This window comes from Sapajus apella, unplaced genomic scaffold (genome assembly GCF_009761245.1).
Source record: "Sapajus apella isolate SASKATOON/1434 unplaced genomic scaffold, GSC_monkey_1.0 scaffold89, whole genome shotgun sequence".
Taxonomy (NCBI): domain Eukaryota; kingdom Metazoa; phylum Chordata; class Mammalia; order Primates; family Cebidae; genus Sapajus; species Sapajus apella.
The window spans coordinates 8913058-8940255 of record NW_022437029.1 but is presented as its reverse complement, the minus strand read 5'-3'; the positions used below and the strand labels follow the sequence as shown (position 1 = coordinate 8940255).

General features: G+C 43.1%; 1 protein-coding gene across 2 annotated transcripts in view; it reads left to right on the top strand.

Moving 5' to 3' along the window:
• Nucleotides 1–349: 349 nt before the first annotated feature.
• Nucleotides 350–27198, top strand: part of TGFBRAP1 (transforming growth factor beta receptor associated protein 1) — a 63327-nt gene continuing 36478 nt past the window's right edge. The window contains exons 1-2 of one of the 2 annotated variants that reach the window (XM_032255584.1): nucleotides 350–1999; nucleotides 21169–21870. In XM_032255584.1, coding sequence (XP_032111475.1) covers nucleotides 21183–21870 — 688 coding nt within the window. In that variant the 5' untranslated portion in view covers nucleotides 350–1999; nucleotides 21169–21182. Of the gene's footprint in view, nucleotides 2000–2068; nucleotides 2487–21168; nucleotides 21871–27198 lie in introns of those variants that run through there. The other variant, XM_032255583.1, reaches the window with a different exon arrangement.

Below are 27198 nucleotides of genomic sequence, written 5' to 3'. Positions count from 1 at the left end.
CGTTGTTCTCATTGGAACACATCTTTTTAACCTTCTCCAAAATACTCAACGTGGCTGGGCACGGTAGCTCACGCCTGTAATCCCAATACTTTGGGAGGCTGAGGTGGACAGATCACGTGAGGTTGGGAGTTTAATACCAGTCTGTCCAACATGGAGAAACCCTGTCTCTAGTAAAAACACAAAATTAGCCAGGCATGGTGGCACATGCCTGTAATCCCAGCGACTCGGAAGGCTGAGGCAGGAGAATTGCTTGAACCCGGGAGGCGGAGGTTGCAGTGAGCTGAGATTGTGCCATTGCACTCCAGCCTGGGCAACCAGAGCGAAACTCCATCTTAAAAAAAAAAAAAAAAAAACTCAACACTTGGTATGGGCCCAAGGAATATTTAATATGTATTAAAAAATGAAGTTAATAATTGCTTTGAAAGCCATATGACTGATATTTCTTCTTAAATGTAACCAATAGAAACAATATAAGGAATTTGGCCTATGCACATGTTTGCACGTTTATGGTACAAGCATTTACATAGAGGTACCTGTCATTTGTGACACAGACTTCTCAGCAAGCTTCAGAAGGAACAGCTGTTTCTAGATGGAATAATATGGAGCATGCCATTGTAAGAATCCTGTGATAAATCCTTTCGTAAATATTTCTGAATGATCTCTTTTGTTATACATTTTAACTCCTGGATCATCTAAAGTAGAACGCAAAGATTGTTCATAAACCATTCATTCAAGACAGATTTATATAAAAGACTAACTTGCTGAATTCTGCATTCTTACTGCTCTTTCTTACTAGCATGGGGTTTGGGACAAGTCATTCACCTTTTACATTTTTTTAATTTATATTTTCCTAAGTAACTTACCTTTCTTTGCCTCAATCAACTCATCTGTAAAATGGTAAATTAATAGCGTCGACTTCATTGCTCAGTCACTAGCAGTTTCTGAAGTCAGCGTCTGGCAGTCAGTAGACATCACCTCTGTAACTGGTCTTGTGCAGCTCTCTGTAATATGATCTGGTGGAGGACTAAAATACAAAAGCACAAGGGTGAATTCTAGGCTCAGCTGAGCCAGTGATTAGTTGATGACAAGTCACATAGTCTCTGTGACCCTGGGGAAAATGAGGAGACTGGATTTGCTCTTGTACCTTCCCAATCTTTGGCTCCACTAGCTGTTGGCCACCTTAGACTTGAGGGTCCATTCACTGCTGCTTGCCCTTGAAGCTCAGTTGCTGGTCAGATCTTTACACTCCTGGGAAGCCAGCCCCCTACCTGGAGACTGAGCCGGTGACACTGGTTCCATTGGGTCAGAGCTGAAGCACCACTGGGGATGGGGCATTTATGTTGCCATGAATCACACTAGGGTAGGGGTGGGGGACAGGTCATAGGAAGGTTGTTGATGGTCCTTTTTCTTTTTTCTTTCTTTTTAATCCCTTTGAAAAGGAAGACCATGGAGTAGAATCTAGTATCTGCCTTCAGGCTTGGGATAACATCTTTGTTTTACAATAGGCAGCTTGGCTGGAAGAAAGCTGAGGTCATGGGTCACTAGCAGGTCCTAACGTATGAAAATCACTGGGAAAACCTGCCTGTCTATATGCTAATAATTGAGTACTGACAACTCTGGAGGGAGCTTTCCAATTCTTTCATCATGAAATTGGACTTTGACTATATATTGAAGAGGAGTTCATGGATTCATGGTAACCTACAATTCTTCATTGCGGCCTGACCCCAAGGAAGCTACAATTGGGATTTCCTAAAAGGAGGAAGATAGTCCTAGGCCTCCCTTCTCAAATAAGTGTATCACGCAGGTGGCCTCCTCCTGTCAGGGGTCCCAGTCAGTTCCTGGGGCCCTGGGGCGCCTCGGGAGAGGACTTCGCTTCCCGACCGTTCCTTCAGTTCCTAGTGGGGCACCGGCGGCGCGTCCGAGCCTCCATCCTGCGTGGTCAGGCGGCCGCGGGCCCAAGCATTTCCCAGGATTCATTCATTCAGTCTTCATTCAGCAGGTATTTCCCGAGCGCCCTCCTCCTGTGTTGGTGTCAGAATCTGGGTGGCGAGCGAGCCAGGCAAAGCCCGGCTTCCCTGGCGCTCCCCGCGGCGGCGGGGGCGGAGGAGAGACCTCAGTTCCCACAGCTGGCGCGGACCGCGCGCTCGCCCGGGGGCGGCGGCCTCAGCGCCCCCCGAATGAACACCTCCCGCCCGCCGGCCGCCTCGCGAGGCGGGCCGTGTCGTGGACCCGGTACACGGAGGGGGACGCCGAGGCCCGGAGTAAGGCCCGTTTTGGCCTGCGCGCGGAGCCAGGCGGCAGGGCCCAAGGGACGGCGGGCAGCGCGGGGACGGCTGCGCTCCCGCCCTCCGCCAGCCCCTGGCGGCCGCCCCACGTGACGGGAAGCGGCGGCTGCGGGGCCAGGCCAGCCCAGGAGCCGCGGGCCGGAGCGGGGCGGCGGGGCCCCAGGCCGCGGGGCGGCGCGGGGCGGCGGGGCGCCGGCGCCGGTGAGTGCGGAGGGCAGCAGGTCGCAGGGTGCGGGGCACGGGGGCGCGTGGGGCAGGAGAGCGGGGTCAGGAGGGCGGGGGGCAGGCGGCGGGGCGGGTGGAGGGCGAGCCCGTGAGTGTGCGCTGGGGCAGGTGTAGTGGGGGCTGGAACGCGGCGTGGGGAGAGCAAGTGGCTGTACACTTAGGGGCAGGTGTGCAGGTGTGCGACTTGGTAGGTGTCCCTTGTGGGGGCCGGCTAGCCTGCTGGGGTGAGCAAGTAAGTGTTCATGTGTGTGTGGGATGCGGTGTGCACGGGTGTGGGGTCAGCAAGTGTGTATGTTGTGTGTGAGGAATGTGTGTGTGTTTAGGGCAAGGGAAGACCCAAGAGATCTCGTCCTTGATTTGAGTTTTCCGAGGAGAAGGGCCAGGAAGGACTCGCACCTCCACCCCTTGTATGGAATGGTGTTGGCGCTGTGATTGAGGTTTCTCAGAGCTTTTCGGATTTGAGAACTCAAATTCGGGTCACACTCAGGCCTGAAATGTCCTGAACGGGAGAGTAGGCAGGGGCGTGTTGCGGAGCAGGGAAGAGGGCTGTGCTGGGTTTCCTGGCCCCTGTTTTTAGCACCAGGTCAAGGGCTGGAAGCTGTCATCCCCGTGGAATTTTTTTTCTTTCCATTGCCTTCCGGAGGTGCAGGTGCAAGTTAGTCCGCCTGCCTCTCTGTGTTACAAGTGCTGATACCTTTAAACACGGAAGCTGTCCGGTTGTCTGCACCTGCCGTGGCTTCTATGCAAGGGCTGCTGAGTGACCCTTAGGAAGCCTCCTACCTGGCTGCTAAAAATGGGGGATCACAGATCACGTAGCAGCTGTGGTCAAAACAAGTCTGAGCATAGTTTAATAATTGATGAAGTGCTCATGGGCAAGCACCTTGTCCATCAGAAAGGCAGGCAGCTGCAGTTGTGATTGTGATGGCGAGTTAAGGCACTGATAAGGTGTGCAGGGAAGATCCTACTGCAGTGTGTGTTGGCTTGCCTGGAGTCAGGACGAATGAGTGTAGAGGGGCTGTGTGGTGGCTGCTACTCTCTCATTGTAGATATGCTTCTCTCTGTTGGTCAGCCGGAAGCTGGCAGACAACTGAGAGCTTGCAGCTCCATGGTCAGTCGGAAGGAACATTTGGTCAGCTGCTTCCTTTTCTTTTTCCTTCCATTTCTGCCAGCCAAGCAACCTCAGCAGTCATTGCAGCTGCTTCTGTGATGTGTAGCAAAAGGCTGCCTGGGGTACTAGCAAGTCCACTGGCTGGAATCTGCTGGAACCTGTCCCCAAGTGGCCTGCCCCAGGTCATCTATGAAATGGGAGTGGTGCTCTGTGGTAGTAATGAATGTGGAGTGTGGGTTCAAATCCTGCCTCTGCCATTTCCTGTGACTCTTGGGCAATTTGTTGCGCATTCTGAGTCTCAGGTTATTCCGTCAAAATAGGGATAATATTAGAAAAGGCACATGGATTCTAATAAGAAATTGTGCCTGGAAATGATCCAGCACAGGGCCTGGCACTTAGTAGGTGCCCAATACATTATTGTTGACAAGTATAAATGAGGGTGTAGAGCCAGGTCTCCCTCAGCTCTGAAAATATATAGTTTTATGTTTCAAGTAATTGTTAACAAATGCTTTGTTTACCCTGGAGTTAGACTTGTGGATTCTGAATTCCAGTTTGCTGTGTACATTGAGGTATGCGTTATACAGTTGAACTGGGTGAGAGGTGAGGTGCCGCTCTTAGCCTTCATTCACTCTGCCTTTTCTTCTCCACTCATGATTGTGCATGGCAGTCCCCTTGTTGTAGCATTGGAGACAGAACTTTTTCACCACTGTAGGAATCCCAGGACCAATCTAGCCTCGGTTTAAACCCTCCAGAGACAGGGATTTGTAAAGGGCCCATTCTTCATTTAGGCAGCTCCAGTTGAGGAGTTTTTAAAGTATAGAGATCACTGTTTTTTAAATGCTATGTTTTCTTTCTGTTATTGTCTTTTGGGTGGTTTTTTGCTTTTGTTTTTGAGACAGAGTCTCATCTGTCACCCAGGCTAGAGTGCAGTGGTGTGACCATGGCTCATTGCAGCCTTGATCTTCCAGACTCAAGGGGTCCGTCCACCTCAGCCTCTCAAGTAGCTTGGACCACAGGCTTGCACTACCACATCCAGAACTTTTTAAACTTTTTGTAGAGATAGGGGTCTCCTTATGTTGCCCAGACTAGTCTCAGACTCCTGGCCCCAAGCAGTCCTCCTGTCTCGGCCTCCCAAAGTGCTAGGATTACAGACCTGAGCCACCACTCCAGCCAAAAAATTGCTGTATTTTCTGTGTCTGATCTGCAACTAACATTTCTGTTAGGGAAAAAAAATGAAGTTATTTGGCTTATTCCTTCATACTAATATTACAAATTTGTGATCTTTTAAGAAAATTCAAAGAAATTTTATTTAATGGGTTGTCTTCATCTTGGTCTGAATCCAGTCCTCATTAGAAATACATTAAAGTAATCATTTGTGGGTACCAGGTGTTTGGATACTGCCAAATAATTTGGCTCAGACTTTACAACTCATCTCTGTAGCAAACCTGACTCGTTTTTCTTTATTAAAAAGAGTACATACCTACTAAATGAATCTAGAATAACAATTTAATTTGGTGCTACCCCAAATGACTTTAAGAGCTTCGTGAAAGGTGAATTCTGAAATCTTGCAGATGATTTGAAATCAAGACCTTTTCTTAATAGTCAAGTAGCTGCTGTTGAGAAAGTTAAAGGTTTAAGAAACAAGTCATATATTTAAAGGTGACAACTGACTAGATATTGTGGGCTACCAAGTCCTGTAGGTACTCAATTCTTTCTTTTTTTTTTTTGGAGACAGGGTCTCACCCCGTCACCCAGGCTAGAGTGCAGTGGTGCTGTGTTCTTGGCTCACTGCAACCTCTACCTGCCAGGCTTAAGTGATCCTTCCACCTTAGCCTCCCAAGTAGTTGGGGCTACAGGCGCAGGCCACCATGCCTGGCTAATTTTTGTATCCTGCTGTAGAGACAAGAGTTTCACCATGTTGCCCAGGCTGGTTTTGAACTCCTAAGCTCAAGCAATCTGTTTGCCTTGGCCTCCCAATGTGCTGGGATTATAGGCATGAGCCACTGCCCCTGGCCAGTACTTGATAATTCTTTGTGGCTGTCTGAAGGTTCGCTATTGAGGAAGATGCTATGAAGTAATGCCATATTTCTGTTCTGCTCTTCTTCTTCCTCCCACTTCTTTTCCTAAATCCCTTTAATTCTAACTGTTGATGGTACTCTTATAGGATGTATATTGTGTATATGTGTGTATATACATATATATGTTTATATGTATTTAAATAATTTTTATTAGTATTGCCCAGGAAAAAGGATACCAACTATGAATAATTACAAATATTAGATATACACCATGACAATATTAAGATGACAAATTAGATATTAGACCTTAGCTGTCTTTTATTATTATTATTATTTTTTGAGACAGTCTCACTCTGTCACCCAAGCTGGAGTACAGTGGTGCGACCTCGGCTTACTGCAACCTCCGCCCCTTGGGTTTAAGCAATTCTCTGCCTCAGCCTCCCAAGTAGCTGGGATTACAGGCACATGCCACCATGCCTGGCTAAATTTTGTATTTTTAGTAGAGACAGGGTTTCACCATCTTGGCCAGGCTGGTCTTGAACTTCTGACCTTGTGATTGACTCGCCTCGGCCTCCAAAGTGCTGGGATTACAGGTGTGAGCCACCGCACCCAGAAGCTGTCTTTTTTTTAATCCTCTTTTTTTTTTTTTTTTTTTTTTAAGATACGCTTGCAGATTATTGGAACAGGTTCATTGCACTATACCTACTTGTCTCTGTCACATGAGTGCAAAAGATAAAGCGAAATGGTTGTCAAGTAGTGTCTTCATTTTCAAAGGGGGGGAGTTGACTTTGGTACAAGCCAATAAATGTATTGTTGATTCCTGAGAAATTTCAAGATTGAGTCATTCAGATGGGTATGGGACTTAGAGAAGAACACGGGACCAGCATGGGGTGCAGCTCAGGAAATGCAGTTGCTGTCATGTAAATGTGTATTCTGTTTTGGTAGGATTACGATATTAGTAGAGAAGTGTGTCAGGATACTATTCTGAATCTGAATTTCAGCAAGCAGGTAGAGTCACAGGATTCCTCTTCTAGACTCACGGTAGGGAAGTAATAGCAAGGACTCCTCAGGAGGCGCTGCAGCAGTCAGCATGCCAGTCTAAGTACCGTCATGCCAGTCTAAGTACCGTAGTGGCCTCCTGCTGAGAGTTGTTGATTTGTTCAGGACTGAATTCTAGGAGAGGATCCGAAATCACACTTGTCCGCCTTCAATCAATAGAGTGGGAAGAATATGGCCTTGGAGTCATGAACAAAAACTGGGGTCAAAACCCTGTTTTATCACCTTGTAGCTAGGTAACCTTGAGCAAGCCAAGATCTCTGTATCATAATAATGTCCACCTCTCAGCATCAAGGTAAGAATGAAAGGAAATCAGTATATTGAGTGTGCAGTGTCCCACCAAAACCAGTTTTTGGGCTCTCATGAAAGGGCAGCCAGGGTGTCAGCAAGGGCTGTGCCTGCAGGTGCCATCCATCGTCGAGGCTTGGGGCAGCATTGGCCTTGGGAGCCAGTGTGGCATCTGATTAAGGATGTGTGCTTTGGAGCTATCTGCCTGGATTGGAATCCCAGTTTTCTACTACCAGCATGGCTCTTCTACCTTTCAAGACCTCCATTCCCTTCCTCTTCATCCAGAAGTAGCTGGAGAACAGTATAGGGGAAGCACACACAGCCCAGTCCACATTTCTGTTTTATAGCAGAGAACACAGGCCCAGAGAGGCTCTTAGTGAGTTGCCTAAAATCATCAGAAGTGACCAAGCAGCAATCAGAGCCCATGATTCCCAGATTAATGTCGGGAATGTCTGCTATGCAGCGTGCCCATATTTACCACAGTTCACTGCCGGGGTGGCCTAGGTTCACTCTGGGGCCTTCATCCTTCCTGAGGGGCTGTGCTCCTTTTCAGCCTGAGTGTGTACCCTCAGAGCCCCCACTTGCCTGCTTCTCCCAAAGCTCACGGTGTATCAGATTCTGAACACAGCAGGAGTCAGCTCACATTCATCCCAACCCAATCTCAACCCCTCAGTGAGGGGAAATACTCCAAATGAGCAAAACTCCCAAACTCTCCTCTTTGAAATGCATTTTCAGAAGGAAAAACTTTTAATTTATGGTATTATCCATGCTTGTAATTTTAAGCTAGGATACTAGACTAGAGAAAAATCACCTCCAAAAGTGGCTCCATAAAAAGATCATAAAATGGCTCCAGTATCCCAGAGCATGCTAAGGGAGTCCTCTGCTGGGCTGCGGGGTATTGGTTCATGTGTGTCCTTTTTAGTCACTGACACTCACACTCTTAGGACCGTTTCCTTTTCTGCTACAAAGGAGATTCCCAGGTCTCTTTTCTCTTTCTTGATCACTCTAACGCAAGATAATTATCCAATATGCCATGATTACATTTTCATTTTAAGTTTTGAAATAATTTTGGGCTTACCTGAGAGTTGGAAAGTAGTACAGAATTGACGAATACCCTTTACCCAGCTTTCTCTTTTGTTAACATCTTGTATAGCTGTAGTATGATGATCAAAATGAATAAATTAGTGCTACAACAACACTAGAAAGTGCACACAGTATTTGGATTTCACTAGTTTTTCCAGTGAATGTCTTTTTTCTGTTCCAGGATCCGTGTTCTGATCCAGTTTCCCCGCTTCCCATTTAATTGTCACTTATTCTTAGCTTCTAATCTGTGCCAGTTCCTCAGCCTTTCCTCTTTTTTTTTTCCCTTTATGTTACTAATATAAAAAGATCTTTCCTCTTTTTTTTTTTTTTTTTTTTTTTTTTAATGACCTTAACACTTCTGAAAGGTGTCAGGGATTTTGTAGAACATCTCTCAGTTTGGATTTATCTAAACACCTCCAGTTTTTGTGGGGGATTCAAGATGCTCTCTGACAATCACCTTCACAATCTATGGAAACAACATATTTAAGAAAACCACATCACTATCTCAACACTTGAAGTCAACCCATAAAGCTATCAAAATACGTTTTTCAGATGAGACTTCAGTGATTGTCAGAGAGCCTATCAAACCCCCCGTGGGAATTGGAGGTGTTTGGCTGTTTGCTTTTTAGTAGGGACTTTTGCTGACATCTCATTTCACTCATTTAGCATAAACGTTGCATCTGAAGGTAGCTTGCAGTGGGAGAATTTTGCTGGCAAGGTGTACCTTTTCTCACCCAATATAGAATTTTGAGGCTGTGATTTGGCTCTTCATTTAGTCAGGAATACAGCATGGGAAATAGAGGTTTTCAAGCCTTCCCCCAATCCCCCCCCAAAAAGTGTCCAGTCCTACCTGCCTGTCCTGGTCAATACTCATGACATGGTGGCGACAGAGGAAGGAGGGCTTGGTGCCTGTGCCAGAAGGAGCTAGGAAGATCTGAGTTTGCACCAAGTCCCAAGGGGTCGAAGAGATAGAGGCTGAGCAGCAGGCTTCCGGGCAGCTGCCCATGTTGTTTCTGTTTTAGGAAGCTGACAAAGCCAGAGATGGGTGTCAGCACGTCTCCTGCCACCTGGCCAAAGTCACCACCTGACTTTTCCAGGCTCTCCCTCCCCATTCTGGCATCAGAAGAGCCACCATCACTGGGACCACAAGAAAACTGGCCTCCAGTACATGCTTCTGAGTCTCTCTCTCTTAAGCTTCTCAGGACTGGCCTCAAAAACCAAGTGGAGTAAGGCAAGGTCTCCCACCGTGTTGTACACCATCCCTGTCCTTCACCTTTCTCCTCACCACCATGGTTTGCTTTTGGTTGAGGCCCTGGTGATTTAGCTTTCTCTCCTAATTATATGGCACCAGCATCCTAACTGGTTAGGAGCTGTGAACAGCTGAAGTGTGCCAGGTTCTGTCTGCTCCCCATTCCTCTCAAAGGCTGTTTGGATCTGTGGCTTCTTTTGTCAATTCACTTACAGGTGTGGTTTTTAGAGCTAATATATAATGCACAGTCATGCATCAATTAACAACTAGGATATGTTCTGAGAAATCTCCCATTGGGAAATTTTGTGACCTTATGAACATCACTGAGTGAACTTACACAAATAAGCCATACCCATATAGCCTAGACGTATGATATACTGTACCATCCAGTATGGTATATCATACGCCTAGGCTATATGGGTATGGCTTATTGGTCCTGGGCTACAAACCTGTGCAGCATGCTACTGTACTGAATCTCTAGGCACAAGAGAATCCTGTAACACAAGAGTCTGTGGATATCTGAACACATCTAAACAAAGAAAAGAATAGGGTATAAAAGACTTAAAAAAAAGGATGCACCTGTATGGGGCACTTACCATGCATGGAGCTTGCAGGACTGGAAGTTTCTCTGGGTGAGTCAGTGAGTGAGTGGCAAGTGAAAGTGAAGGCCTAAAACATTACTGTACACGACTATAGACTTTATAAATATTGTACACTTGGACGACACTAAATTTGTTCTGAAAATACTTCTCTGCAGTGATAAGCTAACCTTAGCTTACTGTAACTTTTTAAGTTTTTGACTCTTTGCAATAACGTAGCTGAAAACACATGTTGCATAGCTGTACAAAAATATTTTCTTTAGATCCTTATTCTGTAAGTTTTTTTCTATTGATTTAATTTTATTTTTTAGTTTAAAGTTTTTGGTTAAAAATGAAGACAGAAACACACACACATTAGCCTTGGCCTGCACAGGGTCAGGGTCATCCTTATCCCTGACATCCATCTCCGCATCTTGTCCCGCTGGAAGGCCTTCAGGGGCAGTAACACGCATAGAGCTGTCAGCTGTGATAACAATTCCTTCTTCTGAAATCCTCCTGAAGGACTGTTTTACAATTAACTTATTTTTTTCTGCATAAGTGGGAGCATGCTCTAAAATAATGATAAAAAGGGTAGTGCAGTAAATACATAAACCAGTAACATAGTCATTTATTGTCATTATACCAAGTACTGCACTCTGTATGTAATGGTACATGCTAGACTTTTCTGTGACTGGCACCACAGTAGGTTTGTGTACACTAGCAACACCACACACGCGAGTGACACATTGCACTACAACGTTCCCACAGTTATATTGCCTGTAAGTGATAGGACTTGTTCAACTGCATTGTAACCTTGTGGGACCACTGTTGTAGATGCTGTCCGTTGTTAATGGAAATGTCATTATGCAGCATGCCACTGCGTTCAGTTTTCCTTTGTGACGGACATCACTCTCTGTCTGTGGCTTCATGGTCTTAGTAGATATGTTTATCCAGATTAACTGAGAAACTGCTTCTCAGAAACATTTGTTTTTTCTTTAAAGGTTCTATATTAAAACGGCAAAATAGAAACTAAAAAAGTCATTGTAGGCTGGGCACAGTGACTCATGCTGATAATCCCAGCACTTTGGGAGGCCGAGGTGGACAGATCACCTGAGGTCAGGAGCTCGAGACCAGTCTGTCCAACATGGTGAAACTGTGTCTCTACTAAAAATACAAAAATTAGCCAGGCATGGTGTTGCGTGCCTGTAATCCCAGCTACTCAGGAAACTGAGGCAGGAGAATCACTTGAACCTGGGAGGCAGAGATTACAGTGTGCCGAGATCATGCCACTGCATTCTAGCCTGGGCAACAAAGCCAGACTCCATCTCAATCAATCAATCAATAAGTCATTGTATTTATACAAAAACTGTAAATTGCAGGAAGATGCAAAGAAAGGACACTTATGCCTAAAGCCAGAGGAAGTCCAGTGTGTGGGAATGTGTGCCGTCCTCTGAAGGTCCATTCTGAAACTGCCCTTGTCCCCTAGACGTTGCAACTTTCTATATGGACAAGTGTCATATTCGGCAGATGAGGAAGAAGCAGTGTGTTTTCCTTTAGGGATTATTACATTGTTAAATTCAATCCCACCACTGTAGTTAATGGTAACTATTATCTGACTCACAGCGTTAATCCCTTGCAAAGGTGTCTGAGGGTAGTAGTTGCTGAAATCCCTTTTGACGACCGCTTGGTTTGTAGAGTGCCTTGGACAGATACAGGCTCTTTGGAACTCAGCAGCAATTCCGAACTGATTGTAGCTTGTAAAACAAGAGACTGATATTATGGAAGAATACTAGTAGGTTAATGGCTGTAATTTTTCTTACTAAAAGAGGAAAGGTTGGCTAAGGTTAAAATATTAAGGGCTGTACATCCTAAGCTGAGTCTGGAGTTTATCTTTTGGGCAAACTTCTTGCTGTAAAATGAGAAAATAACAAATCTTTACTTGAGGTAGTGTGTCCTTTTTAAAATACAGATATAGAATTAATCTTTAGCTTATTCATAGGGCAGTGTCTTCTATTACAGGGCTGAGTTTTTGTGGTGCCTCCCCCAGGGTGATGAAGTTCTGGAACACATATAGCTGCCTACGGTTCTGAAGAGTCTGTTTCTTTATAAGCTGTGAAGTAATTGAAAATGTAAGGGTTTTTTGCAGACACGTAGGACACGAAGCCAATCTTAAAGCTGGCTCTCAGGTGGATGTTATTTGTTGGAACAGATAACAAAGTGTCTTTTTCTTTTTTTTTTTTTTTTAATAGAGATGGGGTTTCTCCATGTTGGCCAGGCTGGTTTCAAACTCCTGACCTCAGGTGATCCTCCCATCTCGGCCTCCCAAAGTTCTGGGATTACAGGCGTGAACCACCATGCCCAGCCTCAAAGTGTCATTCTTTGGTTCAACAATAATTACTGGTAAAGAGGCCATCTTAATAAATGCCAGTTTGTCATAGCATTCTTTTGGCAGAATATATTTATCACTGTAGCAGATTAGTAGTTTCCTATTTTGTCTGTGTGTATGTATGTGTGTATATAACAAATACATACAAATATGTGTATATGTGTTAACATATATATACTTATATGTGTTAAACATATATATTAAAATCTTAGATATATGTTATGCTAATGTTTAATGTTGGTTGCTACAAGCCTTTTTTTTTTCTTTTTTTGAGATGGAGTTTTGCTCTTGTTGCCCAGGCTAGAGTGCAATGGCGAAATCTTGGCTCACTGTAACCTTCCCCACCTGGGTTCAAGTGATTCTCCTGCTTCAGCCTCCTGAGTAGCTGGGATTACAGACGCCTGCCACCATGCCCAGCTAATTTTTGTACTTTTATTAGAGACGGGTTCTCACCATATTGGCCAGGCTGGTCTCAAACTCCTTACATCAGATGATCCACCCACCTTGGCCTCCCAAAGTGCTTGGCCTCCCAAAGTTACCCACCTCACCCCTCCCATAAGCCTCTCTTTATGTTTAGATTATCTACTTTAAAAATTGCCCTTGGCCAGATGCAGTGGCTCACAACCTAATTCTAGCACTTTGGGAGGATGAGGCAGGCGGATCACTTGAGGTCAGGGGTTGGAGACCAGCCTGGCCAACATGGTGAGATCCCATCTCTACTAAAAATACAAAAATTAGCTGGGCAAAATGGCACACGCCTATAATCCCAGGTACTCAGGAGGCTGAGGCACGAGAATTGCTTGAACCTAGGAAGCAGAGCTTGCAGTGAGCCGAGGTTGTTCCACTGCACTCCATCCTGGGCGATGGAGTGAGACTCTCTCAAAAAAAAAAAGAAGAAAAAAAAAAATTGCTCTTACTTCATATTTGTTCTTTGTGCTATGACTTTTTAAATGATTGCCTGCCCTTGGTGAGATTTAGTACAGAGGAAATGGAAAGAAGATTAAGATAGTAAATTGAAACTGAGAGTGGAGATACTTACGTGGCCCTAGAAGTGGAAGGGAGAGGGACAGAAGCCCATGACATAAGAGGCTGGCCTCACAGAAGCTGCTGCCCCAGAAGGTGCACAGGGCCACGGGGCAGGGTGTTTGCGCCTGAACCATCTACCAGGTGCTGATCTTTCTCTTCACCTTCCAGCCGGTATTTATGGGAAATGATGGATGGAATGCCCCAAATTGGACTTTGATATCCTGAGAAATGACCATTAAATATGGATACAATATAAACTAAGCATGGAATTTCGATAAATTAATAAATTATAAATCACTTATTTGTTTGATAAATGTGTTTCCATGCAATAAAATTTTAAACAAGGAACATGCAGTTTGTGAATTCAACCAGGTTTATTAAACAGATTCTTTCTCTGTTTCTGCCATGTAAGTTTTAGAATCTGCTGTTTGAGTTACACACACACACATATTCCCTGTACCTGTACGAGTTTGTATTGGAATGACATATTTTTCCTCTGGATCAGTTAGGGGATTTTTTTTTTTTTTTTTTTTTTTTTGTAAAAGCATAATCTGAATACAGTAAAATACAGAACATAAATGCACAAATCAATGAATTTTGATAAATCCATACACTTGCATAGCTAATACCTTAAGTAAGATATAGACTATGTCTTTCACTCAGAAAGTTCCCTGTGTCCCTTTCCTCTTAGTCATCCCGTTCCTTCCAAAGTAAACACTGTTCTGATTTCTGTCACTATAGATTGGCATTGCCTACTTTTGAAGTTCAGATCATTGGAAGTACACAATCTAGGAATGATTTCTTCCTCTCAGTGTTTTTGAGGGTCATTTATTTGTTGCCTTTGTCAGTAGTTTATTTCTTTTTATTTCTAAGTATATTCCACTGTATAAATATGTCACAATTAAATGGGGGTAAGTGGGTAAAACTGAGCTGTTCCCCTTCTTTTTTTCCCACTAATATGAATAAGATTGCTGTGCATATCTTATGTCTTATGCTGGTCTTTTTGTGGATATAGATATATATCCAAGAGAAATGGAAATATTAAATGTGCTATAACTGGACAAATGCATGTTTAAATTTTAAAAGACTGCTGAACAGATCTCCAAAGCTGACCATTTTAAACTCCTTCCAGCAATGTATGAGATTGCCAGTTGTTCTATATCCTCAATAACATTTGATTGTTGTCGGTCTTTTTAATGGTAGTTGTTTTGGTAGGTGTGAAGTGATCGCTCATTGTAGCTTAAAATAAATGTCTTGGTTAATGATGGTGAGTATCTTTTCATGTTCTTACTGATCATCCATATACCTTTTGTGAAGTGTTTTAGTCATTTGCCCATTTAAAAAATGTTTGTCTTCTTGTTATTGGTTTGTAGGAGTTTTTCTATATTCTGGATATAAATCATTTGCCAGATACATGCATTACAAACTTTTCTCCCACTTTGGGGCTTGACCTGTTTGTCTGTCCTTATGTCTTAATTATTGTAGTGTTACAGCAATTTCTGAAATCAGTTAGTGTAGGTCCTTCAGTGTTGTTCTTCACTTTCAAGATTGTTTTGACTATGCTATGTTCTGTGATTTTCATTTAAAATTTAAAACCACCTTGTCAATTTCTGCAGAAAAGCCTTCCAAGATGATAATTTAGGTCTTCCTTAATGTCTAAAAATAAGATTTTATGATTTTATCCATAAAGATCTTAAATATCTTGTTAGATAATTCTTTCCTACCTTATATTTTCTACTACTGTAAGTTTTTTTTAAGTTTCTAATTTGGGGGCTAGAAATATAAATTACTTTAGTTTTTTTAAAAAATCAAACTATAAAGTCATTAATTCTAATAGATTTTTTGTGGGTTTCTATGTAAACAGTAATGTCATTTGTTAATAATTATAATTTTAATAATTTTATGTTTTTCTTTTACTTTTTTTTTTGAGACAGAGTCTTGCTCTATCACCCAGGCTGAAGTGCAGTGGTGTGATCTTGGCTCACTGCAACCTCTGCCTCCTATGTCCAAGCAATTCTCATGCCTCAGCCTGCCAAGTAGCTGGGATTACAGGCTCCTGCCACCATGCCCAGCTAATTTTTATATTTTTAGTAGAGATGGGATTTCATCATGTTGACCAGACTGGTCTCGAACTCCTGACCTCAGGTGATCCGCCTGCCTCACCCTTGCCTGGGATTACAGGCATGAGCCACCAAGCCCGGCCTGTTTTCAATTCTTTATAACTATTCTTGTTTTATCATACTGGCAAAGACTCTAATACAGTGTTGAGCTGAGATTGTGTATTAGTTTCTAGGGCTGCTGTAAGAAAGTACTACAGGCTGGGTGCCTTAAACAACAGAAACTTATTACTTCATAGTTCTGGAGGGTAGAAATCTGAGAGCAAGGTCTAGTAACTTCAGACATTCCTTAGCTTATAGATCCCCTTCCTCTTCCTGTGTCTTCACTTGTCTTTTCTCTGTGTCTGTCTCTGTGTACAAATTTCATATTGGATTAGAGCCCTCCCTAAATGACTCTGATCATCTTATTTCCATATAAGGTTCATTCACAGGTACTAGGGGTTAGGACTTCAGCATGATTGGGGGAGAGTCATTTCAACCCATAACAGGTGGCAATAGTAGACATTCTTGTCTTGTTCCTTGTTTCAAAAGGAATGATTTTTAAATTTTGCTCTTAGGGGTTTTGTTTGCTTTAGATATCAGGATAATATGCTACAAGTTTTTGTTGCAAATGGATGTTAAATTTTATTTAACGCTTTTTCTGCATCTATTGAAATAATTCGGTTTTTTCTTTTAATTTATAAATGTCGTGAGCTAAACGAAAGATTTTATTACCTTAAACCAATATTGCATCCCAACTTAGCCATAATGTATTTTTAATATATATTTGTTGATTTTGTGTGCTAATATTTTTGCAGGTTTATTTGTGAGTCAGAATGATCTGTGATTTTCCTTTTTCTTATATCCTTACCTGGTTTGAATATAAAGTTATACTTTCAACTACTTTAATAAAATAAAGTGAGGATATGTTCCCTCTTTTATTTAGAATTCTTTTTATTCTTAGAAAATTCTTTACTCTTTATTCTTTTTATTTAGAATTTTCTTTTTATTCTTAGAAACACTTATTATGTGAAATTGGAATTAGGTGGTTCCTAAGTGTTTAGTGGAACTCGCTAGGAGATCCATCTGGACACAGTGCTTGCTTTGTAGCACAGACAGTGTCCATGAAATCCGGACGTAGCCAGTGCTCTGTGCGGCCCATGGACTCATCCCCGTCATCTCTCCTCGCCTTGGCCTGTGCTATGAAAAGAAGTGGGGCCTCTAGAAGCCTACATAGCTTTTGTAACAGGTCTCTAAGTAAAGAACGCAGAAACTTTCTTTGAAACTAATGGGTAATATAAAATCTGTGGCACCCAGCCCCATGTGTAGCCAGAAAGATGCCAAAAGACTGGAGTGCAGTGGCATGATCTCTGCTCACCGCAACCTCCCTTTCCCAGGTTCAAGTGATTCTCCTGCCTCAGCTTCCCAAGTAGCTGGAATTACAGGCATGTGCCACCATGCCCAGCTAATTTTTGTATTTTTAGTAGAGATGGCGTTTCACCATGTTGGCCAGGCTGGTCTCAAACTCCTGACTTCAGGTGATCCATCCGCCTTGGCCTCCCAAAGTGCTGGGATTACAGGCATGAGCCACTGTGCCCAGCCAAAGGTCATCAATTCTTTTAAATTGATACCAGATCCTGACTAAAAGGTAATGTTTCTGTGTACATTTGTAGAAAAAGATTAGTATTTTTACATTAGCATTTTTAAAGATGCTGACTAAGATTCTGATTATCACCAGTGGCAGAATCTTGAAAATGCTGATGTGCATATTCTTAACCTAGTAGGAAATAATTACTAATATTTTTTTGACCCTTAGCACATATTGCCTTATACCATTACTGATTTATTTTTCTAGTCCTATTTCCTTAACAGGATGAGGAGACTCTTAGGAAGTGGGATTGTGTCTTGTAACTGTTTATTTTTGTTTTTTGCATGCTTAGAGGTGCTTGCTGCACATGCAATGTTAGCTTTAATTAAATTACGGTCCTTGAGCATACTAGCATTTCCCAATCTCTTCCCTACCTAGGTATGTATCTTATTATAATCATACTTTTAAAGGAAAGTTATTTTTTATTTAATATTCTTACTTTAAAAATATTATAATCATACTTTTAAAGTGAAGTCATTTTTTATTTAATATTCTTATTTAAAAAGAAATAGAAATCGAGTCTCAATATGTTGCCCAGGCTGGTCTTGAACTCTTGGGCACAAGTGATCTTCCTGCCTGGGCCTCCCAAAGTATTAGGATTATAGGTGTGAGCCACTGTGCCCAGCCTTAAAGTAAAGTTCTAACAAAAAGTTTAAATTTTAGATCATTTTGAGATCACACAGTAAGGTATGAATTGTACACCTTAGAGAAATGTTTCCTTTTATTACCATGTGGAAACTTCTCTGATTCAGAACCCCAGCAAGTTATATTTCATGAAAATACAGGTGTGGCCTAAAGTTTATCTTTTTAGGATTCATATTTTATCTAAGTAAATGTATCATGTTCATTACATCATGGAGAGAATTTTCCCACTGCTTAAAAAAGATCGTTTTTTAAATTAATTTTGTTGTTGTTGTTATTGCTGTGAAAACATCTCACAGTTTTTCCCAGGCTGGAGTGCAGTGGTGCAATCACGGCTCACTGAAGCTGAAAACCACGGGGCTCACGCGATCCTCCTGCCTCAGCCTCCTGAGTAGGAGGGAATACAGGTAGTGCCTCATCATGCGTGGCTAAATTTTTTATATATTTTTTTGTAGAGACAGGTAAGAATAAATCATTTTTAAGTGCTAGCACATTGCTTCTTCAGCTTTCATTTACCTCCATGTAATTCTGCATCATTACAGTTTTTTTCACATTTAATTACCAAAGTAAGTCCTTAATTTAAAGGCCTCTAATAGGAAGCTTATCTTTAGCAAGGCATGAGTAACTAGTTTACTAGATAATGAAACAATATTCCATTTCTTTTTAAATATTATAGTTATGACTTTTTAGTAAACCATGTTTTTCCTATGGCTCTCTCTCCCTCTCCCCTTCTCTATCCATCCCAGGATTTAGACTAAATATGAGGATATTATTTACTGCAAATGTGTTTTGTTTATCCCTTATGCTAACCTAAGACAGGGGCTGGAATTATGGATAATATGCTTTTAAGGAGCTAAATAAAAGGAGTTTCATTGTAGGTGCCCAGAGTTTCTCTATTTCTTCCACAAAGGGAGGCACAATTTATATTTTAAATGGCAGAATTGCTTAATCCTGCCATTTTAAAAAGACAACCCTGATGCACTGATCAATAAGGAAGAAGTATTTTATATTACTTCACTTTCACTGACTTAGATGTCTGGAAACCTGCATCTCAATATCTGGGTTTTACTCATTAGCATTTAGATGGAGAAAAAAAATATGGTCTAGGTGGGTTTTGGTGGTTATGTTTGGTTGAGACAAATACATGATGCTGTTTAAGAACTGTTTGTGCCAGAGACTATTTGTAGAAATTTGCTGGAGTTCTTCACCCAGCCATACCTGGGATTCTAGGGATGTTCCCAGAGCCTCCAGGTAGATGGACATGATTCTTTCTCTGTGGTGCCTTTTGAGCCTCCCTCTGCACTTCCCCCAGCTCTGTTCCATAGTTTCTGTGAAGATGAGCGCCCATAAATGAGTGTGAAGATGTTTTAGGGGTAGGGCAGATGTGTGTGTGTTCTAGCTTACATTGCAGTCTGTCTTTTGGCAGAGGTGAACAGGTTACTCATATCTGAGGACAGAAGACAGCATTGTTTAATCTCTTGGTGCCCAGCTTGGGAAATAAACACCTGAAGCAGGCAGGTAGTTTGAGAGAGGAATGGGAGCCGATCCACACTGGGAGGGAATCAGTGTGTGTATGATGAGATCCAAAAGTTTAAGTGTTGGGTGCCAACTGTGAGCATTTTATATGAACTGATTTACTTAATTCTGCAACAGTCCTGTGAAGTAGGTACCGTTATTATGCTCGTTTCACAGATGAGGCAATTGAGACTGGAATAACCAAGTGTCCCTTCAGGCTGCTGTAATAAACTCCTATACGTTAGGTAATTAATAGGCAACAGAAATGTATTGCCCGCCGTTCTGGAAGCTGGAAAGTCCAAGATTGAAGCATGGCAGGCTTAGTGTTTGGAGAGGGCCCATCCCTCAGGGGTGGTGCCTTCTAGCTGCCTCCTCACACAGTGGAAGGGACAAATAAGATCTCTGGGGCCTCTTTGATAAGGGCACTGATGCCATTCTTAAGGGCTCCACCCTCATGACCTAATCACCTCCCAGATGCCTCACCTCCCAACACCTCTGGGGATTAAGTTTCAACGTATGAATTTTAGAGGGGGAACAAACTTTCTGACCATAACATCAAGTAATTTGCTCAAGTGATGGGAAAAAAACAGGAAGGACTGATGTGTCCACAGACAACCCTCCTCCTCAGTCCTGGGGTGCCCTCCCTCCTAGGGAGGGGGCCTAGGGAAGGGGCTGCAATCTCACTTGTGTGTAGCTGTCATTGCCCCCATGGATGGGGGCAGACAAGAAATTTTAGAGTTCCAAAATTTTCAAGTAGAAAGGCACCAAAGAAGTGCTCTGATTCCTTCCCTTCCCTGAACCTTTCTTGAATATTTCTGAGAGGTCTCCCCTCTTTGCTGGAATGCCTCCAAGTATTAGGAGCTTAAGCTCTCATGAAGCAGCACTGTTCCATGTTCAGAGGGCTTGAAGTGAGGAAGTGATAGTAGTAGGGGACCTTTCACTTCAAGCTCTCTGAACATGGAGCAGTGCTGACGCAAGCCCAGCCAGCTGCCCTGCAGTGCCCGTCATTCTCTGCAGTCCTCTTTCCAGGTCTCTCATCCCCTGCCCTGCTCCCGATCACAGAGATGGTGCCTTTGAGTTTGCTTCTGGTCACCTGAGAAGTCAGGAAAGGCCACCTTGCCTGGTCTTCTCCCTCTGACTTTGCGGAGTGTGAAACCACCGTTCTCGCAGGGGATGAAGTAGGAGGCCACAGGCTAGTGTGTGGGAAAGTCTTGCTTCCAGTGGGAACCAGGGACCAGTCCACACATCCAGCAAATAGATCCACTCACCACCTGAAAGCCTTTCGAGATCTGAGGTACACCTTTACTCTCCACATGAATGTTTACTCTGGAGTGGGGGCTGATGTGTCTGCCTTTTTGGGAAGAACACAAAGGTATCCAAAGCCTGGCTCCTGCCTTGGTGTCCCCAGCAGGATCCTGTGACTGTGGTTGTGTTCATTGACTAAAGCGCATATTCAAGCAGCTGTAGAAACTCAGGGAAGATCAGTGAGGATCATTTCTGCCTTTTTCAGAAATCCCTTTTTTTTTTAAAATGGGGTCTTATTATATTGCCCAGGCTGGCCTGCAGCCCCTGGGGTCAAGCCATCCTCTTGCTGCACAGAAATCCTTTTGTTACGTTGTCTGTGGGTGAATGCAGGCATTTGTCTCCTGCCTGCAAGTGTGTCTCTCAGGAGCAATGTGAGGAGGCTCCAGGTGACTCTGTGTGGGGACTGAGCAGGATGGCACGTGATCACAAGCACATGCATGTGTGTGTATGGGTGTGTGTGTCTATGCTTTTCTGCGGGGTCTCTTGCTGTCTGATGGGGGAGATCAGTGGGGAAAAGGTTTCTTTCTATTTTTTGACAGTGTGGAATGATTTTATTTAATGAAAATTATAACTGGGGAATCCGTATATCATTATTACAACCTCTGTTTCTGCTTTTTCCTTGTTCCTCTAAAAGTAGCTTTCCTCTTTCTCTTCCGGCAGATCAGCCAGTAGACATGATGAACATCAAAGCCTTTACGCTTGTCTCTGCCGTGGAGTGGGAGCTGCTGATGGGCGACAAGGAGCGTGTCAACATTGAGTGTGTGGAGTGCTGCGGCAGGGACCTCTACGTGGGCACCAACGACTGCTTCGTCTACCACTTCCTGTTGGAGGAGAGGCCAGTGCCTGCCGGGCCGGCCACGTTCACTGCCACGAAACAGCTGCACAGGCACCTGGGCTTCAAGAAGCCTGTGAGCGAGCTGCGCGCAGCCTCAGCACTCAACAGGCTGCTGGTGCTGTGTGACAACTCCATCAGCCTGGTCCACATGCTGAACCTCGAGCCAGTGCCCTCAGGAGCCCGCATCAAGGGGGCAGTCACGTTTGCACTGAATGAGAACCCTGTGACTGGGGACCCATTCTGTGTGGAAGTTTGCATCATCTCTGTCAAACGCAGAACCATCCAGATGTTTCTGGTGTACGAGGACCGGGTGCAGATCGTCAAGGAAGTGTCAACCTCTGAGCAGCCCCTCGCTGTAGCTGTGGACGGCCACTTCCTGTGTCTGGCTCTGACCACTCAGTACATCATCCACAACTACAGCACAGGTGTCTCCCAGGATCTGTTTCCCTACTGCAGCGAGGAGAGGCCGCCAATTGTCAAGAGGATAGGGAGACAGGAGTTCCTGCTGGCGGGCCCTGGAGGGCTGGGTGAGGAAAATGTGTTTGTGCTCCTGGTCTTTTTGGGTGGCCTCTGTGATTGCATGTTGAAACCAGAGAGTGAGATTGGCGCTGTGCAGAATAAATCCTCAGCAACATTGGGCGTGTGTGGCAAGACAGAGGCAGGAGTGCCTGCCCAGTGCTTGATGAAATCCAGTTCGATCGTTTTGTGGACATGGGGTTAGAATCATCAAACCAGTTTCTTGTACAGTGAAGTGGAGCTTGAAAACAGCTCTGGTGGTGGTACGGGGAACGGGACATTCTCAGCATGTTGTTATCTTGGAAGAAAGATTTTGGCCAAGAGGCAGTTCAGGGATAGCAGAGAGCTTTACTGAAGGGAAGTAGAGAGCAGAGAGTTTATGTGGAAAGAGACAGTACATTCTGAAAGATGAGGCAGTGTAGGATGCTGAGAGAGGGAGCCAGCAGCCCTGAGAGTTCTGTATCAGGTTTTTATGATGCTGGATATTTTCTTGAAGTTCCCACCTGTCTTAAGTTTCTGCCTTTTTTTCTTTGGTTTTCCTGCTTCTGCCTTAAGTCCCTGCCTTTTCCTCCTACCTAGTTTCTACCCTAAGCTTGTGGGACCGTCTCCTACGATGAATTGGTGTGCATGTGTGGCTGGTGGTGGATGTGAATCCTACCTAATGGCTGCATTGCTCTTACCTCCACCCCAGGAAGGTTGTACAGTGGTCAGCCCCACACTTACTGCACCTGCATGTCACTTTGGAATTTCTCCTTTACCCCCTTCGTACCTCTCTGCTCATATCTAGCATGCATTTATTTTTTTTTTTGAGATGGAATCTCTGTTGCCCAGGCTGGAGTGGAATGGCACGATCTCAGCTCACTGCAACCTCCACCTCCCAGGTTCAAGCAATTCTCCCTGCCTCAGCCTGCCAAGTAGCTGGGATTATAGGCACCCACCACCACACCCGGCTAATATTTGTATTTTTAGTAGAGATGGGGTTTCATCATGTTGGCCAGGTTGGTCTCGAACTCCTGATGTCAGGTGATCCTCCAGCCTCAGCCTCCCAAAGTGCTGCAATTACAGGCATGAGCCACCACACCTAGCCAGCATGCATGTTTTTGATAGTCTCTGGGATGTGAGATCTTCCAGACCTCCTTTTTCTCAGGGGCTCTTCCCTCCTGCTCATGTTTAGCTATATATCTACTCTAACAGTGAGAAAACTATTTTAAGTAAATAACTACAAAAATAACTCCATAAGGCTTCCTAGTAAAATTTTCCCATAAGGGTGGGTTGTCATTTAATAATTTTTCCTCCTCATTCTAAAAAGAGTTGAGGCTGGGCAAGGTGGCTCACGCCCATAATCCCAGTGCTTTGGAAGGCGGAGGCAGGTGGATCACCTGAGGTCAGGAGTTCGAGACCAGCCTGATCAACATAGTGAAACCCCATCTCTACTAAAAATACAAAAATTAGCTGGGTGTGGTGGCAAGCACTTGTAATCCTAGCCACTCAGGAGGCTGAGGCAGAAGAATTGCTTGAACCGAGGGGGAGAGAGGTTGCAGTGAGCTGAGATTGTGCCACTATACTCCAGTCTGGATGACAGAGCAAGACTCTATCTAAAAAAAATAAATAAAATAAAGTTTAAAAAATGAAAATTAGTTGAGGTAGCTCACTAAGTGTTTTTAATGTCATGTCTATAACATTTTCTCTTTTATGTCCTGCCATTTCATCCCACCAAAACGTTTTTCGTAGCTAGCTCCTCAAAAAGGGCTTTAGCAGTTCTCGTGTGGCCTTAACTAATTCTCTGGACAGCCTGATCAAAATTAAGAATTAGTGCTTTAACCTTAGTGATGTCTCCTGGTATTTTCTTCCAGCCAGGGGCATCTCATATTAGAATTAGTTTATATGTTTGTGGTACAGGGATGCTGGCGAGAGTGAGTTCCTCTTAACACAGGTATTTTTTATCCTTGGAGTTTTCGTATAGACACCTCATTTCAAAGTGCTGAGTGCAAACCCATTTTCTTGTAATAACAAGAATTCCTGTCATGAAATATTTTATGTACATATCTTGATTTTCACTTTTTTAAAAAATAGACTTTATTTTTTAGAGCAGTTTTAGGTTCACGGCAAAACTGAGAGGAAACTACGGAGAGCTCCCAAAGACCTCCTGCTCTCCTGTTCTCCACAGGACAGTGGTACAAGGCTCACAACGTTAGTACCTGAATCATAGTTTATATTAGGTTGACAAATGTGTAATGACATGAATCTGCCGTTATAATGTCATTCACAATCATTTCACCACCCTGAAAGTCCTCTTTGCTCCACCTGTTCATCCCTCCCTTCCCCTAAGCCCTAGCAACTGCTTGTCTTTTTGTTGTTTCCTTGGGTTTTTTCTCTTCCAGAGTGTCACCTAGTTCGAACCATGCAGTACGTAGCCTTTTCAGATTGGCTTCTTTTGCTTAGTCATAGGCTTTTTGTTTTTGTTTTTTTTACTCCCCCAACCCCCAACCGAGAGGGAGTCTTGTTTTATCACCCAGGCTGGAGTGTAGTGGTGTGATCTCGGCTCACTGCAACCTCCACTTCCCGGGTTCAAGCGATTCTCCTGCCTTAGCCTCCTGAGTAGCTGGGACTACAGGCGCACACCATCATGTCCAGCTAATTTTTGTATTTTTAGTAGAGATAGGGTTTCACCATGTTGGCCAGGATGGTCTTAAACTCCTGACCTTAAGGGATCCACCCACGTCAGCCTCCCAAGTGCTAGGATCACAGGTGTGAGTCACCACACCCAGCGAGTAATATGCATTTAATTTTCCTCCACATCTTTTCATAGCTTGGCAGCACAGATTCTGACTTTTTGAAGGAAGAATTCTTTAGCCCAGCCACATTTTTTTTTTAATTGAGGAATTCTGTATTGTGAAATTTTTTATTGTAGAAAGCATATATAAGCTTGTATAATAAAGAGAATAACATAATGAACCTGGTAGAGACATCACCCAGCATCAGGAATTCTCAGTTTATACACATTATGCCCTTTGCTTATTTTGAGGCAAATCCCAGACATCATAGCATTTCATCTGTAAACGTTTTAATATGTATTTCTAAGTTACAGATACCTAAGAAAACCACAATAGTATTACATTCCTAAAAAACCTGACAGTAATTCCTTGACATCAAATGTATCTAGATGTGTCCTATTTCTCCTATTACCTACATCATGATAGACATAAATAGGCATATACACTTATGTTTAAGTATTCCTATGTTTATTTTTCAGCTTGTTTGAATCAGTTTCACACAAGGCCCATACATTACAATTGATTGATCTGTTACTGTTTTTTAATCTTCAGTTTTCTGCTTCAACCCCTTTGTTTTTCTTTAATTTTTTTGTTGAAGAAATTGGGTGGTTTCATCTACAGTGTCCCACAATGTGAATTTTAATGATTTCATTTCCATAGTATTGTTTGACGTGCCTCTCTGACCTCTGTTTTATCTTCAAATAGTAGTTAGGAGATTCAGGGTTTTTAAAAATGTGCTTGTTTTGCGGGAGGCAAGACTACTGCCTAGAGGTGGAGTACTTCTGTCAGGGTTACCTAATGCCTTCATCACTTTGTAATGTTAACAGCTGTTGACAGTTACTGTCCAGAACAGTTCGGTTATTCAGAGCTGCTAAATGGCGACATACTGTTTGTCTCCATTCTTCCTTCCCATGGTGGTGGCGGGGGGAATGCATCTGTGAAGCGAAACTTCTCCATAACTGTTTGGTTATCCCCAAATACTTTATAGAGAAGGGCAAGATGAGGCAATTTTCAATATGGGGGTCTCTTTCCTACAAAAATGGCTTTCTAAAAAGTATCATAATAAACTCATGAATTTAACTGTATGTGAGGTGCTTGGTTTTATCCATGCCTAGTGGGAGTTTATTCTGGAGCACTCACCAGTCCTTTTTCATGCCCCTAGAAATTTGATTCCTTCCTTGACTTTCAGTGTGTTCCTGGCTCACCTGGGTCTGGTTTCAGCCATGTCTCCAAAGAGCCTTGATGTTTACAGACCACAGTCTGGGAGCTAGAGGTGATTGCTGCTCATTGTTTCTAGGTCCTCCTTTCAGTAGGCAGTGCTGGGAAGTAAGTCTTTTTTATTTAATTTTACTCTTTTAGAAACGAGGTCTTGCTGTGTTGCCCAGGCTTGCCTTGAACTCCTGGGCTCAAGCAAGCCTCCTGCCTCAGCTTCCCAGGTAGCTGGGACTCTAGGCATGCACCCCTGCACCTGGGTAAGGATATGCTTTTTCACGATAATTTCATCGTGAAATCATGTTGATAGACCCAATCCATCGTTGTACCTGTATCTCCTTTCAGCCACACCAAAAATCTTACTTCTCTACTCTTTCCACATAATTACTCCTTTGATTCATCCCACAGTGCATACAACAGAGTAACTGGTCCGACACTACCACTCCCACAATATAATTATTGGAAACTTTGGTGGTTTGCGGCCCTTTCTGTCCTTTGGGTATTAGGCATATAGTCAAATTACTGTGTTTTAAAGTCACTTGGAATAGTTTTCCATGTGGTTATGCCATCAACTAGATTTATAGTTAGATTCGTTTGTTTCATTTTACTTTTGATTTTTAGAAATTGCTTTGTTTTTTTTTATTATATAAATGTTTACAAAGTTCCAAGACAGATGGATACAGCAAGATACCATCAAAGAGGTCTAAGCTCACAGCCAGTTTTTTTTTTTTTTTACCAAGTTTCCCTCTGCCATAGGTAACCTTTATTTTTAGGGTTTATTCTTTCATTTTACAGTAAAACATAAATATGTAAATATTTGTATCTCCTCCTTCTTGGCTAAGTGGTGGCATACTTGCTTTTTTTACTTAATATATTGGTAATCGCTTCAGAGCATAATATACTGTAGAGGTATTCCTCCTTCATTTTTATAGTTGTGCACTGTTCTGCTATGTGGAGGTACCATAATGCGTTCCATCTATTGAGGAGCATTTGGGGTCTTTTTTAGTCTTTAGCTATTCCTAGGGACTTATATTTGTGTGTATGTGTGTGTTTGTTTTCAATGTATCTATTAGAAAGCTTTCTAGAGAGATAGCAGAGTCAAAGTATAAATGTGAGGTATTACTGTAGCCTCCCTTGATAAAAGTTACACCATTTTATTTCTCCCTAGCAACCTATAAAAGTGCCTGTTTCCCTCCAGCTTTGCCAACAGAGGATGTTATCCAAACTTACGTGTTTTTCCCAGTCTAGTATGTTAGAAAAGGTTTCTCAGTATAGTTTTAATTTCCCTTTCCCTTGTTTATGTGCATAGCTGAACATTTTTCACGTTTAAAAGCCGTTTACGTTTCTTCTGAC